Source organism: Prunus persica, chromosome G6 (genome assembly GCF_000346465.2).
Source record: "Prunus persica cultivar Lovell chromosome G6, Prunus_persica_NCBIv2, whole genome shotgun sequence".
Classification (NCBI taxonomy): Eukaryota; Viridiplantae; Streptophyta; class Magnoliopsida; order Rosales; family Rosaceae; genus Prunus; species Prunus persica.
The window spans coordinates 7,398,765-7,414,884 of NC_034014.1; the positions used below are offsets into that span (position 1 = coordinate 7,398,765).

The 16,120-nt window shown below is 38.2% G+C and overlaps 1 protein-coding gene across 1 annotated transcript; it reads right to left on the reverse strand.

Annotated features, from left to right (window-relative positions):
- Window positions 1,812–11,533, reverse strand: LOC18773382 (helicase protein MOM1). Its single transcript, XM_020565650.1, has 10 exons — window positions 11,092–11,533; window positions 10,970–11,001; window positions 10,515–10,800; window positions 10,043–10,375; window positions 9,659–9,903; window positions 9,410–9,514; window positions 4,517–7,186; window positions 3,573–4,163; window positions 3,270–3,495; window positions 1,812–2,877 (listed from the first exon to the last, which is right to left on the reverse strand). The coding sequence occupies exons 1-10, from the start codon at window positions 11,417–11,419 to the stop codon at window positions 2,153–2,155; spliced, it is 5,541 nt and encodes a 1,846-aa protein (XP_020421239.1). The 5' UTR covers window positions 11,420–11,533; the 3' UTR covers window positions 1,812–2,152.

Genomic DNA, 16,120 nt, shown 5'->3' on the forward strand with positions numbered 1-16,120 from the left:
CTCTCCTCTTCTTTCTTCTCACTCTCTCTCTCTCTCTGCCAAGAGAGAAGAAAGGGAGTGGCTGTTGAGCAGAATTTTTTATTTTAAATTTTGAGAGGTGGTGGTTGGGTGTGTTGCGTAATTCCATGGAGGGCTAGGTTTGGGATGGGGATTGGGTCTGGCGAGGGGAGGGGAAGGGAGGGAGAGAAGAGAGGGGTAGAGAGGAGAAAAAGGCAAAGAGAAGAGAGAAGAGTGAAGAGGGAGGAGGGGGACAGGGTGAGGGTGGTGTGGTGGAGGTTGGGTCTGGGAGGGGATAGAAGAGAGAGGCAGAGGGAGAGAGAAGATAAGGAGCAAAAATTACTAGAATGCCCATGCCACGTCAGCACACTTAACGGTTTCATGGATGGAAATGGATGGAAGTGGTAAAGTGATAAAATTTCAACAATTTTTTGAGATTCAGAGGGTTAAGTGAGAAAATTTCAATTTAAGGGGGTAAAGTGACATTGAGCATTCGTTTTAGAGGGTGAAACAGTAAATAAGCCTTAAATTATAGGGAGCCCTAAGAGTCCTTTCTTTCTCCTTAGGAGCTCCTAGACGATTCCCTATTTTATGAGGTACATAAGGCCTCACAATAGAATTCTACTATTAGATACAGCTTGCATATTTTATTTTCTTAATTTGGGTCTATTGGCTTATTTTTGTTTTGGGTTAATCGTTTTATTAGTCCCTGAACTTATACCTAATTTGCATTTGAGTCCCTTAATTTTCAAAATTGACCCCCGCATTTAATACAAAAATACCCTTTTACCCCCGCATTTAATAGAAAAGTTAACAAAATTGACAGCAAGACTATTTGTCCTAACGAAACTGAAGTTAAAGGACCACGATAATGATTTTGGAATTTGAGGGACTCAAATGCAAATTGGGTCTAAGTTCAGATGATTAACCCTTTTGTTTTTGTTTTTATTGCAAAAGGGGTCTATTGAGTTTGACATGGTAATACACCCTAATTTTTCATGCAAATATTTTTTTTTTTCTTGCTGTCAACGTTTGAAATGGGGAGGGAGGAGCCGTCATTGGGGTTCGAGGTTCCAACCTCAGACCACTTCTACAGGCAAATGATGTTACCACTTTTCACGCAAAATTCAGTTTTCCTCTACAGTCATTCGTTGCCTGTCTGGACAATTATCTTCTTGTGTCACTGTTGAAGAGCAATCCGTTATTAGGTTTTGTCGATAAAACAAAAGTTTGCCCCCGATTAACTACATGTTGAATGGCAGACACAAGACAAGATCTTCAGTCATTGAGTTGTATTAATTCCATGCTCACTCCTAAGCATTTCAATGAAGAAAGCAAAATTGGTTTTCTAGTCTAGCGATGGTTGATAAATTATGTTGGAAGTTATGATCAAGCAAATGAGATTTGAGGAAACCAGCTAGGTAAACTGATCTACATTTAAAAAAAAATCAATCACATTATCAGTCACCTGCTACTAGCCTTAATAAGAACCCAGAAAATGCTAGCCATGAGTTGATGTCGCAAGTTGTTCATATTTATAGGGACATTTGTGTGACAGAAAATTGGAGGGCAAAACTTTCTAATATCGAACTTTTGTCTGGATTTGTGAATCAAAACCAGTTAATTTTGCCTTGATTTATGCCCAGCCACTGCAACAATGTAACAAGTTCATTTAGCCCTCGACACTTTCTATCATCACAATTCTAAAACGTCTATGCTCAGGAAAATTTCAGTACAAACTACAGATTTATATTTGAGTAATGCTATTTAGACACACAACATTGACCACCTTAACTGACCACCTTATGTGGCAACTGATGTGTCATGCCATATCAATTAATGAATGTCGTCATGTCAATTCAAAAACAAATTAAAAAACCCTAGCATTCCTAGTGAGTGGCCTCATAGTAGCATTCATTAATTGACATGGCATGACACATTAGTTGCCACATAAGATGGTCAGTTAAGGTGGTCAATGTTGTGTGTCCAAATAGCATAACTCTTTATATTTTTACATTACAACCATTAGAACAGAAGGCATACAGCTACAAACTCCTTGCAGCCAGTCAAGCGTTACAACTTCTGCCTATGCGTATACCATGTCACAACCCCACTTCATAACCATGAGCACCAAGTATACATATCCTGTAACCGGTTAGTCATCGTCCGATAAATAAACTACGTCGGTGGATCTACCTGTGCGTACTGGGTTGACATGTGCACCACCTGTAATCGCAGGATCAGAAAGGTGCAAGTGGTCAAGGGTTGAACCCAAATTTGGCATTGAGGGCAAACTACCAGATGGATTAGAACCAAATCGACCGTTTATATCCATAATTAAAGGCAGTGCATATACACTAAGAGCTGGCAAGCCCCCTGCATTTTCAGGATGATGGGCCCTAGTATAAGGAACATATTGTTGCATGGGGGGTGGAAGTCGTGGAATATGAGGAAGTGACACAGACGATGCATGAGAGTTGCTATGTGACTGCCAATTTCGCATGGATGTTGAAGGTGTAAAAGGTTGGAGATGTGGATTTGACATGGATGTTGAAGGTCTAAAAGGTTGGAAATGTGGGGCTGGGGCACGAATCTCACCTCCACCTTGGGGGATTCCTGTGGAAGAGGGGGAACTAATGTGGGGCGGTCTTGCTGGAATGCTCGGAAATGGAGCAGGCAACTGCATAGGTGGAGTTGTACAATGTGGATTGGTTGCAGGTGCAAGAGGGGTCACCTGCAGGCTGGGTAAGGATGCAATAGAAGTTTGCAGACTAGCTGCAGGAGGGCTGGCCAGAGATGAACTGGCAACTGGAGAATGTACATGTTGATTTTGCCGTATAGATAGTTGGTCCAGATGCTGGAAGAAAACGAAATTCTCATCTGCCAGGGAAATAACAGTAAGGAGCATAAGTGCAATGACAAAATGTAAGCATAGAAAGAAACCCATAATGTATGAATGCACAAATCGGTGTAATTGATATAAAGCATATACATAGTGTGTATTGATTAGCTGCCTGCTATAAGACTTTATAACATGCAAGAGGATCAAGACATTTGTACGCATGTTTTATAACCATCTTATATTAATAGTTGTTACTTAGGTTTCAAAGAAGTAATGCCATATCTCTCATTGCACTTCATGATGAAAATAGCCAATGATAATCTTTCTTCTACGAAAAATGAAAATACATCCAAACTACATCTTCAGCTTATGAAAGAAAGAATAAAAAAAGGGAAAACAACTTAAAAGGTGCAACTCAAAAGTTTCATACCTTGCTGTGGTCCAGATGCACTTGATGCCCTAGTATAATCCATGTATTTAGTCCAAACCAGGGACAAAATCTTATTCATCAAAACCATGTTGCGAATTGCATCCGATTCCTTCTTTCTAAGGTGAAATTCTGCATCAGTCTCCTGAAATCTAATCTCATACTTGCGACGAATGTCAGCAACGGCCTCCTCTATCTCCTTATCACAATCAGATTTCAGACGCAGCTTCTGTTCAAGACAAAAAGGTCTTCAGAAGAGTTTTTTTGTTTTTAAAAAAATGAAAAGATATTAACTTCGAAACTGACCATATCTTCATGAGACTTATGGATTTGGTCTGCTTCTTTATCCAACTTTTCCAGTTCATTCTGAAGAGGGTCAGGGGACAAAGGCAGAGGCATCTGAGATGCCCCACGGGGTGCAGAAGGTATGGGACAAGTATTATATGAAGAAGTAATAGATGTAGCCCTTGTGTCTTGAAAAAGCATTCCAAATCCACTAGTAGGTATATCAACAGGCTGCTGTAAGGAAAAACATGTCATAGGCTGCAAAATAGTTTGATCTGAAAGATCAGGAAGGTTCCCAGCAATTCGCATTGGAGCCTGAGCAACTTGGTTAAAGGTATGATCTTCACTAATTGGCTGAATGTTAATTCCAGCAACTGAAAATAACTCAGGAGAACTATGGTCAAGTGTATTAGAAGATGGCAGCACTGGCACTTGTACAACAGGCTCATTGTCCGGCACATCATGATATGAATGATTGTATGATACCATAGCAACTGATGTGGATACTGGATTTTCAACTGGTTGGCTAGTATCCTGCAGTTCGCTGGCCTGTGGATCTCCACATTGCACTGCAGTCAATGTGGCTAAAAGCGTACCTTTTTGTTGGTGTGCCTGGACAGGTGAGAATGAGTCAGTCAGTGAACGCTCAATCACTTTCTTCTTCTGTCTTTATTTTCTTGATGTAGAATTAATTTTGTTAAAAATCTTGAATAACATCTCCTCATAACATGGAGAACGAACCAAGACAAAACTCACAGGACAATTAACATATAATTTTCTGTTGTACGCATTAACAACCATAGTAATGTTAAAAATTTAACCCCGTCATAATTCTCAGGATAATATAAAAAAAATAGTGCAGGCAATGTCCTCATACAAAGCACACTGTCATTTTTGTTGCACGAGAATAATGATCAAAACAAGGTGACTAGCATATGGATTGACAATATCTAACAATTTTATACCTGATCAAATGTCACTGAACCACCATGCACCAAAGCTGTCACAGGCTGCAGCAGGAGTGAGTTTACCAGGGGATTTTCCCCAGAAGAGTTGCTAATGGCTGCAGTATCAACTCCCTTCTGCTGGTTGATCCCAGTTGCACTATTAGATGCCATTACATGCAATTCACTGCTCTCTTTTTCTGTGGCCTTTTCAGGGTTTTTTTCTTTAGATGAAGGTGGGTCCACAGAGACAAGATTCCCTAGGCCATCACTTGAACTTACAGTCTCAAGCATTCCTGATTCAACCTCTTTGTCTGGCATGGTTTCTGTCACTGCATGGATTTGACTTAAACTGACAGTCTCATGTTCCGAGGCTTTTTCAGGGATTCGTTCTTCTGATGAAGATGGATCCATAGAGAGAAGATTCACTAGCCCATCATTCGAACTGACAGTCTCAAGCACTCTTGATTCATCCTCTTTAGCTGGCACGGTTATTCGTTCTTCAGATGAAGGTGGACTTACAGACTCAAGATTTTGCAAACCATGAGTTAAACTGATGGTCTCATGTTCTATGGCTTTTTTAGAGATTTGTTTCTTAGATGAAGGTGGATCCATAGAGACAAGATTCGCTAGGCCATCATTCGAACTGACAGTCTCAAGCACTCCCGATCCTACCTCTTTATCTGGCATGGTTACCGTCACTGCATGTCTTTGTTCTTCAGATGAAGGTGGATCCACAGAAACGACGTTATGCAAACCATGAATTGAACTGACAGACTCATCATATGCTGAGGTCTTTTCTAGGATTTGTTCTTCAGATGGTAGATCTACAGACACAACATCCCCTTGGCCACCATTCAAACTGGTAGTCTCAAGCACTCCCGAATCGACCACTTTATCTGGAATGGTTACTGTCACTATATGGATCCTTTCTTCAGATGAAGGTGCACTCACAGAAACAACGTTATGCAAACCATGACTTGAACTGACAGTCTCATAATCTGTTGATTTTTCAAGGGTTTGCTCTTCAGATGCTGGATCCACAGAGACAAGATTCCCTTGGCCATCATTGGAACTGACAGTCTCAAAGACACCTGATTCTGGAATGGTTACTGTCACTACATGGATTTGGTCTTCAGATGAAGGTGCACTCACAGAAATAACATTATGCAAACCGTGAATAGAATTGACAGTATCATATATGGCATTTTCAGGGTTTTGTTCTTCAGATGGATCCACAGTGACAAGATTCCCTTGGTCATCATTTGAACTGCCAGTCTCAAACAGTCTTGATTCTACCACTTTATCTTTAACAGTTACCATCACTGCATGAATTTGTTCTTCAGATGATGGTGTGCTCGCAGACACAATATTATGACTTGAACTGGCACTCTCATGCAATCCCAGTGGAGCTTCTCTGTCAGGTACACTTAATGCAGCCCCATTAGGCTTCCATTGCACAGAAGACATATCCAAAGGAAGGGTTTGCTCTGGACCATCAGTTGATTTGCCAGATTTGGGCACTTCCAGTCTGACCTCCCCATCAGGAATGAGTGATGTGTCCGCATTGTGGATGCATTCTTCAAATGAAGGAAGACTCGGGGTGACAACTTTTTCCGAGCCATCAGTACAGCAAACAATTTCAGGCACATCAAGCAGAACCTCCCCATAGTCTGAAGTTCCTCCATCAGTAATTAACTCTTTGGCACACGGATTCATAGACACGCCATTCTCTTGATCATCACCAGAACTGCCAGCTTCGTTTTTCTCCATACAATCAGTAAACAAAAATGTCCCAGAAGTCATTGTATCTAATACACCATTTGCACTAAGGGGTCTAGCTGGAGACGTCACTGTTCTAATGAAACCACCACATACTACACCTTCATCAGGAGCATTTTCTTGAGTTCCAGACAATCCTATCAGGACCACCTTGTCAAGACCATGCTCTCTTAAAGAGGCCAAATCCTCAGAATCTTTATTAACTCTAACTTCTTCACTAGTCTGTAAGCATTTCGACCAAGGCTCAGGTCCATTTGAAGGTGACCCATTTAACAGTTCAACATTAGCCCAGGATTGCACGTTTTCTACCCATTGTTTCTCCTGCTCCTTCAACTTAAACCATTCTTGCAGGTGAAATTCCTCAAGACACTCGCGGTGTATGTCCATATGGAGTTTATGCTCTTCAATTCTTTTGTCCAACATCTTAAGCCTATATGTCCTCATCGAAGTATTATTCTGGTAACAAAATTGAATAACGGCCAACTCTGTTTTCTTCTCTCTATCTATATGCCCCTTTTCTTCCTCGTAATCATTTTTGTCTTTTCTTTGCTTCTCAGTGAGTTTTGTCATCTTCTTCTTGAACTTTTTATAAATATCTTTGATACTTTTTGAGACATCTGTTTTTGCTAAATATTCTAGATTCATGGACAAGTCTTCAATCTTTGATAGTACCTTTGCATGTGAATGGTCCTTCAAAGCATCTTTACTTGATAATTTAGCAGATTTTGGAGACACTGCAACCTTGAAAATCCTTGTACGGTGTAAAAAGGTTTCCTTTAGACACCGCAGCATTGAATAAAAATAATATGCCTCTTCCTTTATGCAAGCGAAGTTAAGGTGCTGCTTTGCAAGCAAAAGCGATTCTTTGTGGTCGACTTTCTGCTTCAGAAATGAAGCTGCTGTCCAACACTGGATTTACAGATACCAGTAAGTTGGTTAAAAAAAAAGCTTAAGTAGCATTATAGACGCAAGCATGCTACAAGCCAAACACGACAACAAAATGGACATGTTCATAAGACATATTGAATTCTCTATGCCTATTTGCCTGCATAATTTCTGAACAGTGTAACTTCTCGCATGCATCATTAACGGGAAGATACATAAAGCATGTAGATTGAATAGAAAATATCACATGTTAGTGAATCATTACAAAAATTGGTTATAGAAAGCAAAGTCTCTACATAGTTGTAGGAATTGAAGAGTCACCCACTCACAATATAAGCAAGTGAGAAAACAGATGGGAGCACGGATATCAGAAGCTAACTCAAATGCAGCTCTCAAGGATCCATTATTTGATAATACAAACTAGGGTGAACCCTATTGTAACCAATTTATGATGGAAGTATGACTTATTATTACTTCAGTACTCAGCAGCAACAATTGTTTATGTGAAATAATGAAACCCTAGGTAACCACAAGAAGAGGCCATGAGTTTTGTAATGTTTAAAGAAATATCAAGTAGGGGTCTTAGTGTCTCGTACTTTGGGCAAATAAAAGCCCAAATATCAATAAAATATTGATTGGAAGTTGCATGTGTTGAGACTAAAACCTATATGAAATACATTTGTTTTTACACTTCATGGTGCACCACTGGGCAAGGCGGGACTGCCACAACTCTCAAGTCTCAAGATTGACTTCCATTTATTTAATATGAGAAACACAACTTTCCATAATAGAATGAAAAATTGCAGCAACACTTGACACCATATCCAGTGAAAGCAAGCCAACAACAAAAACAACTACAGAACAACTCAACCACCAAATGGACAAAACTTAAGCATCATATAAAATAAAATTAAAACAATCCAAAAATCTAAAGTACAGCAGCTTTCCAATTTGGATTGATGTTAGAGGGAAGAATCCTAAAATACAAGGATATTGTCCAGTTGCGTTCTCTTTGCGGATGAGGCTGCTTAGGGACCAGATTGAATTCGGCAATCCCAAGTTTTAGTGTTGCATAAATATGTGAATAGTTAAGCTTTCTGGAAGGAAGAAAAAGAAAAGGAGTTTGGTGCTAGGAAGATGAGCTGATTTGGCATTAAGTTGGGTTGTGTGGATGGAGAGGAACGGGAGAATGTTTTAGGGTGTTATGGGGGAGGATGTGGATCATTTGTGGGATAAAGTTTGATTTTGGCATCCTTGTGGGCTTCAGTTTCTTCAGAAATTAAGGGTTGCATTGATCTTTTTATGGTATTTATTCTGATTGGGGTGAAGTTGTAAATTAGATTGTTATTTGTGTTTTCATGGATTTTCTGCTTTGTTGTACTTAAGAAAGGTGTCTTTCAGGGACTCCCCTGTGTTGTATTTTTCATTTTTATTCAATGGAAGTTTGTTTCTTATCCAAAAAGGAAAAAAAAAGGTTACGATAAATGCCTATAAAAAGATTTACAAGAGACCACCCCTGAAAGCTCCAACTAATAAGGCACGACCTGACCTAGAAGCTCATTCTATGACAAAGTATTTTCATGAATGCATTTATGATTTATCACACACAGTGTCTTGATACAATTTCACAGCTGAAAACAAGCTTTTGGTGGTTAAATTTCACCAAATATGCTGAGGGTGAAAAAGCCATTAACCACAGTGTCATCAACACATTTTCACCCTCACATTTTAGCCGCACCAACACTCAAGTATGTTGAGGGTGAAATTTGACCACGAAAAGCAAGGGCAGAGTGCATCATCATCACACATTGCATAAGTTACATGCAAAATTGCTTGGTGTCAAAATGTAAAACCGAACTGGGATAGATTAAATGTTTTTCAAATGTCTTGGCAAAGAAACTAAATTGATATTTGCAACAAGCTAGACATGATGGATATTGATGCCATGATTATCAGAGTTATTGTAAGCCAAAACCAAAGGGTCACAGTTACTTATGCAATGAAAAGATATCAGAGTAAAAAGAAACCAGATACCCGGTAAAAGCCGAACTATAGAAGTTGATTGTCGACCAAAACATCCAAAATCATTTCAGAATAAAAAAGAAATATGAGTGTTGCAGGCAAACATAAAAAGAAACCATGCATCTAAGAACTTTACAATTCAGCTGGGACAAATCCATTTCCTTAAGAACACACCAAAAGAAGGTACTGAAACATGAGTGCATGAAAGGGGAAATCAATTCTAACCAGAGCTATCTGTAATGCCTGCAATGTTGTTGCTGGTTCTGTATTTACATGGTGATTATTCATTACGTATTCAAGAAGATTTTTTGCCATAGCCTTGACAACATCCTGCATAATAGTAACATCAATCAAGATATCATTAAAATAAAGAACTGTGTTTTACTAAGATGTATTAATGGAATATTAGTTAAGGCAGCACATAAGAACAAAATTGAAAATAAAATATTGTTAACGGGTAAATCAAATTCATACAGAGAGTTGAAGGACTCCACATAGTTTTGATATCCCAGGCTTCAAAAGAAGATTGAGATTCTTCTGGGCATCGATCAATTTTCTTCTCTCCTCAGAAGCAAACAGGTTACTTTTTGGTTTTTCTAATACATTCCTATCCACATTATGTGAAGTAGAGTCACATTTTTCATCAGTAGTTGTATTTACACAAGTAGTTGATCTAGCAAAACAATGAGGCACATTATGTGCTGCAGTTACAGAAGCTCCTGCAAAAGTCAATATGCTTTCAGAAACTAAAATTGGAAATTCATAAAATCTATAAGCTGACCATAACATTGAACCAAGACAGAACTCTTGGCAAAATGTTATGACAAAATGAAATACTTCACAGTATCAGCCATTTACCTCCCTTGCATCTGGGAGTTGTTTTTCCCTCAGATACAGGCTTTAGATAGGGTGAATCATCATTACTATTTACCATCATCTTGCGCATCTTGACAACTTCATCACCTTCAACTTCTGGTGTCTTTGATAACTCATCAAGCAATCGTTCCCTTTTTTTTCGTTTCCCCTGAGACAAAACACAACAAGATTTCCACCGAGGATGCTTTCCCTCCAACAACTTTATACGCAACTTAAGCGGTTCCCGCTCACATTTTTCATCAGCAATTGTATTTACACAACTAGTTGACCTGGCAGAAGAATGAGGCACAATATCTGCTGGAGTTACAGAAGCTCCTGCAAAAGTGGAGATGCTTTCAAAACTAAAACTGGAAATTCAGAAAATCCACAAGCTGACCCTAGCACTGCACCAAGACCGAACTCTAGGCAAAATGTCATGAAAAAAATGAAATAATTCACAATGTCAGCCATTTACCTTCCTTGCATCCAGGATTTATCTTTCCCTCTAATCCAGGCTTTACATAGTGTGGATCATCATTACTATTTACCACCATCTTGCGCTTCTTTACAACTTCATCACTTTCAACTTCTGTTGTATTCGATAACTCTTCAAGCAATTGTTCCCTTTTTCGTTTCCCCTGAGACAAACCAGAACAAGATTTCCCAGGATGCTTTCCCTCCAACAGCTCTCTCTGAAACCTGAGCGGCTGTCCTTCATCCGTATGTTCCCTTTCCCGCTCACTACTGCGCAGCAACGGAACCTACAAGTACACCAATGAACTAACACAAGTTTCAAAATAAAAAAATAGAACATGCTAAGCATAATAAACCAAATGACTAATGGATTAACACAAAACTAAATCAATCCATTTGGAAACTACCACCATCAGAAAATAAAAGAAAATGACCATTTTTTGTGCATGATAATACCTTTGTCTTGCAGACATCTTTACTTGCATTTACTGCAGAAATATATTAAAAAAATTTATCAGAACAAGAAAGAAATAATGAGTATTACAGGCAAAAAAAAAAGGGTCAAAACTCAGTGTTACCTGATGCTTTAACCTCCTTTTTATTCTTCTTAAAGCTCGCCAAATAATCTCTACCATTTCTTATCTTATTTTTCACATGGGCAGTTCCTGCATTTTCTTTCCCACTTTTGCTAACTTCTCTAGTTCCCAATGCCAAATCTTTCATACTCTTCTCTTTCATTTCCCCTTTTCGCTCTTTTAACGATGAACCCGAGCTTTTACTTCCAGACATTTTAGACCCAGAAGAAGTTGATGAGTTATTCTTGGCTCTCTCGAACCTCCTCATGGGACTCGGCGTCCGCTTCATCTCAAACTCAGATTTCCTCTTGGGTGGTGAAGTTTTTGCCATTTCCGAGTAAACAGAGGCTCCGAGTTGCGTTTGATCTCCTTTACTACTGATTTCAACACAAAGAATTCCACAAAAGTTACAGTGATTAGCAGATAATGTTAGGGTTTCCACTGATGTCAGAGAAATTTTCCCACGAAAATAAGGGAAAGCAAATGAAATGGTAAGGCGGTCCGGTGGTTCTTTGTTTGTGTTTGAACTTCTTGAGAAAAGAAAAGAAAGAGTGTGAGAAAAGAATCCAGTACTGCCTTTGTTTTACTTGGAGGGGACGAAAACGGCATTTAATTTTTATTTATGTTATGACCATTTTACCCCTGGGATTTTAACCAAAGAAAATATGCGTACAAGAACCTGGCAAAACCATGGTCAAGTCAAAAGTCAAAATGCTCACCAATAAGGTGTTGGGTTGTATAGGTCTTTGATGTGTTCTCAAATGGTCATCAGTTCAAACCCTATGATATTTGCGTGTGTGTGTGTGTGAGTGTTCCCCTCTTCTTTCTAACTTTAGAAAAAAAAAAAGGGTCAAAATGCTGAAATTGTTTTAATTTCAACAGAAAAAATAAAACAAGGGGTTTTTAATTTTGAATTCAAATCAGGAGACGAAGAAAACAAGAGTGAATTGAAAAAGTATAAAGGGTACTTTTGAGACTGAAAAATTCTTGAACATAGAAGCGACTTTTGTTAAATATGGTAAATCTTGATTATGGTGTAACCCAATAGACTGAAAAGGGAGTATGAAAATAGAAAGATGAGCACATGATAGAGTTTGAAAAGTAATCGAAGTATAAAGTTGGCCTAGATTTAAATAAGAACAATTACTCCCGACACCAACTTCTTTTCTCATATTTAATTACAATTCTCTCCGGCTTAAATAAAAGTTGGCCTAATCTTGTAGAACCCACTCTTTTTTTGGTAGCAAACAGAAAAATTAAATAAAGTATGGCGGAACATTTTGTGATTTTGAGTTCCTTTCCAAATAAGCTTATTTGAGAACATTTTGTGCCTGGTGGAACTATTGTATTTCAAAAATTGAACCATTGATTTTTCAAATTGTCATTTACAAGTCATTTTTATGGAGGTTGCAGATTAGTGATTATCGAAATTGTTATGTGAAATTACCTATTGGATAGCAGTGGGGTGCATTGTAAGTTTGCAACAGTTTAGCGTAATAAAGAAATCAAAACATACCTAAGGGATTGATAAGTTGTATCAATCCTTAAATATGCAGAACGTAAAAATTAAGAACATATGAAGAATTATTTTACATAATAAAACCCCATCTCTGGGGAAAATTCATGGGATTGCTCAGTCCAAAGCAAATCCACTATAGAACGATGATTACAAGAAGTGCGTTTGTGCAAATTTCTCACGAGAGAATATTCACATGTATATCCTTCACCTTTTGAGCTTTCTTTTCTCTCTTCCTCAATTTCTGTAAAACAAATAGGAGTAAAATACCACACCCAAGGTTGTTGGCCAAAGGCCCTTTGATGCTTAAGTTAGTTCAATTGGATCTTTGAGAAAAGATGCGGCAATAGCTAAACTGGACGGAGTTTTCTCTCACGGGAAGAGTCGGATGGCTGGAGCTGTGTGTGGTGGCACTTAGCAGTGTGGGAGAGATGAGAGAGAGAGAGAGAGAGAGAGAGAGAGAGAGAGAGAGAGAGAGAGAGAGAGAGAGAGAGAGAGAGAGAGAGAGAGAGTGGCCGGAGGCAATGGAGGTGGCCGACTGGTAGAGAGAGAGAGAGAGAGAGGTTTCGAGGGATTTAGAGCTAGGTTTTATGATCACCTTGTGCGTATCTAGGGTTTTTCAAAAAATAATTCCTATTTTGAAGGAAGATATTCTTTCCCTTAAATGGAGAGATTGAGTCAATTAGGGATTTGGATTCTAATTAAATCCCTAATTAATGATAATATCCCAAATTGGTGATTGGTGATTATATTCCCAAATAAAGATAATATCCCATATTTAAGATAATATCTCATACTTTGATTGGTGATTATATTCATTCTTCTTGTCCACGTGGCACCTTGTGATTGGAAGCTGGAATATTTGCTCCCACAAAGTACTCACACACTTATCCTAGACACATTCTAGACAATGTTTACCCACTTCTTCATAACTCAACTTCTGTCACGGGATAATCTTTCAACACTCCTTATGTTGAACGCAATACTGGTCACGATTACTTCAAGCTTGCAGGAGTTCTTCCAACTCTCATTTTTGTTGAATCCGATACGGGTCGCAATCGATTCAAACTCACTAGAGAAAAACCGCCAGCACAACCTTGGTGCCCTCAACTGTATTAGTCACAGAACATGCAAATGAATGCAATATGAATGATAAAAATGTTTGATAAATCACCAAGTAAACATAGAACACTTGATGATTTATCTTAAATAAAAACTCAACTTTCCAAAGTTTATGTACTGAAAATATGATGAAAGCTTTGAAAAATAGTCCTTCAAAACAAAGATTGATTGATTGATAAATAAATAAATAAAATTTAATCCCAAAAACATTATCCTTTTCTATAGATAATCATATGTAAAATTAAACCAATAGAAAAGACAAATATACAACAAAAGAAGGTTTTAATCAATCACAATATCAAAACAATCAAAATGTCATCAGACACCTTTGTGGAAACATATATTTCACAGGCAAATAAGAAGATGACACGTGAAAAAAGAATATTCCTTAAGTCAAATTAATTACTCTAATTAATTTCTATTTAATTAGAGAAATTATCTTTGATTTAAGTTAGGAATATCTCCCTAAATCAAGGAATCAATCTCCACCAAATCTCTTGGAGTAATTCCTATCATCTTTTTGGAGAAGAATAATCCTAACCAAATAAGGATTATTCTCCCAAAACCCTAGCACATAAGGAGACTATAAATACATAGCCACACAAGACATTCAAGGTAATTCTAAATTCCTCTCTCAATACTGAAACTCTGCACAAAAATCATCTCTCTCTCTCTCTCCTTGTCGTCGCCCTTCTCTCACCATCTCTCCTCACACGGCTAAGCACCACCACACAAGGCTAAGGCCACCCGTCTCTCCCAGTAAGAGAAAACTCCATCTATTTTAGCTATTGCCGTATCTTTTTTCAAAAATTGAATTAAACTAACTTAGGCATCAGAGGGCCTTTGGCCAACGTCCCCCAGATGTGGTCTAATTACTTCTATTTATTTTGCAAGAATCGAGGACGAGAGAGAAGGAAAATCAAAGATCGAGGAATCAACCTGCGAATATTCCATGTGTGGAATTTTGCACAAACAACCTTGATATTGTGATATGATTGAAAACATGATTTCCAAGCAAGTTACTTAAAGAAAGAATAAAGAAAAGATATTGAAAATTATGCCTAAATGAAATCCACTTCTAAAGGGATTCTGATTGACTTAAGATGAAAGAAAATCATGAAAACAAAATCATATTAAATTTAAAAAACGTTCCTATCATGTGTTCATGAGAACTTACTCTTGGATCAAATGTCTCAAATGTGTTAAGTCACAATTCTGTTATTTGGGAATGGCCAAGCTGTTTCAATCCTGCCATTTCTGGAAATTAGAGACAACAATTCACCTTCAACCCTACGACTAAATGACACTGCCAAACCTATATTAAGTTTTAAAAAATGCCAACACAATTTCATACTAACATTATGTGAATATCTTCAAAGAGTGTAAGTGTAAATAACGTCATTATTACCCATATTACTAATGGAACATTTATTATGAACTACCTCTCTAATTGGACACTTTATACGATTGGACTCCACCTTTATTAGAAATAGCATTATTTACTCTACAAGTTAGGATTTATCAGCAATTACCACAGAAGATGCCTTTCTTTTCATTGCGCATTTGTGCTTACAAGAATCCTACTCTATAAGAGCATTTCCAGCAGGGCTGGAAAAACTCGGGCTGGGGGGGGGGTTTGGGCAAAAAACAGAGTCCAGCAGCAAAAGTCCAGCCCGGGCGAGAGTGGGGGCCACCAAAACGGGCAGGCCCGAAGGTGAATTCGGCCCGAGCTCGGGCCCGAAGGCTGGGACAAAATAGCTGACGCCAGCATGGCGTCAGCCCTGAAATTTTGAATTTTTTTTTACCGTTTGCACGCGCCAACGTTAAAAAAAAATTCACATCAGCGCTACAGTGCCGCCAACGGCTCTTTGACGCGTGGCGGCCTCTGGTCGCTCCAATTGGAATTTTTTCTTCAATCCAACGGCAGCCAATTTTTCTGCCAAAAAGAATTGAAAAAAAATCGAATTTTTTTTAAAAAAATACACAAAAATTACAGAATTTTTTGTGTATAAATACCAACCAATACTCTTCACTTTTAACACCAACTCCTCATATATTTTCTTCTCCTTCTACTATTGTTCACTTTCTCCTCAAATTTTATTCACTTTCTATTCAATATTTTTTCACTTTGAAGTTGTAATTTTTTTTCTAGCATATTATGGGTTCTTCTAATGAAAATGGAGGGGCATGGAGCATGATGGAAGATGTTAGCTTGTGTGAGGCTTGGGTCCAAGTTAGTCATTGTCCCGTAATGGGCAATGAGATTAAATTTTCTCATATGTGGAAAAAAATTCATCAAGCATTTTGTGAAAGGGCAATTGGTTCTACACGTACAGAAATGGCATTATCTAGTAGGTGGAAAGTTCTTAATAAAGAGTTGGGGAAATGGAGAAA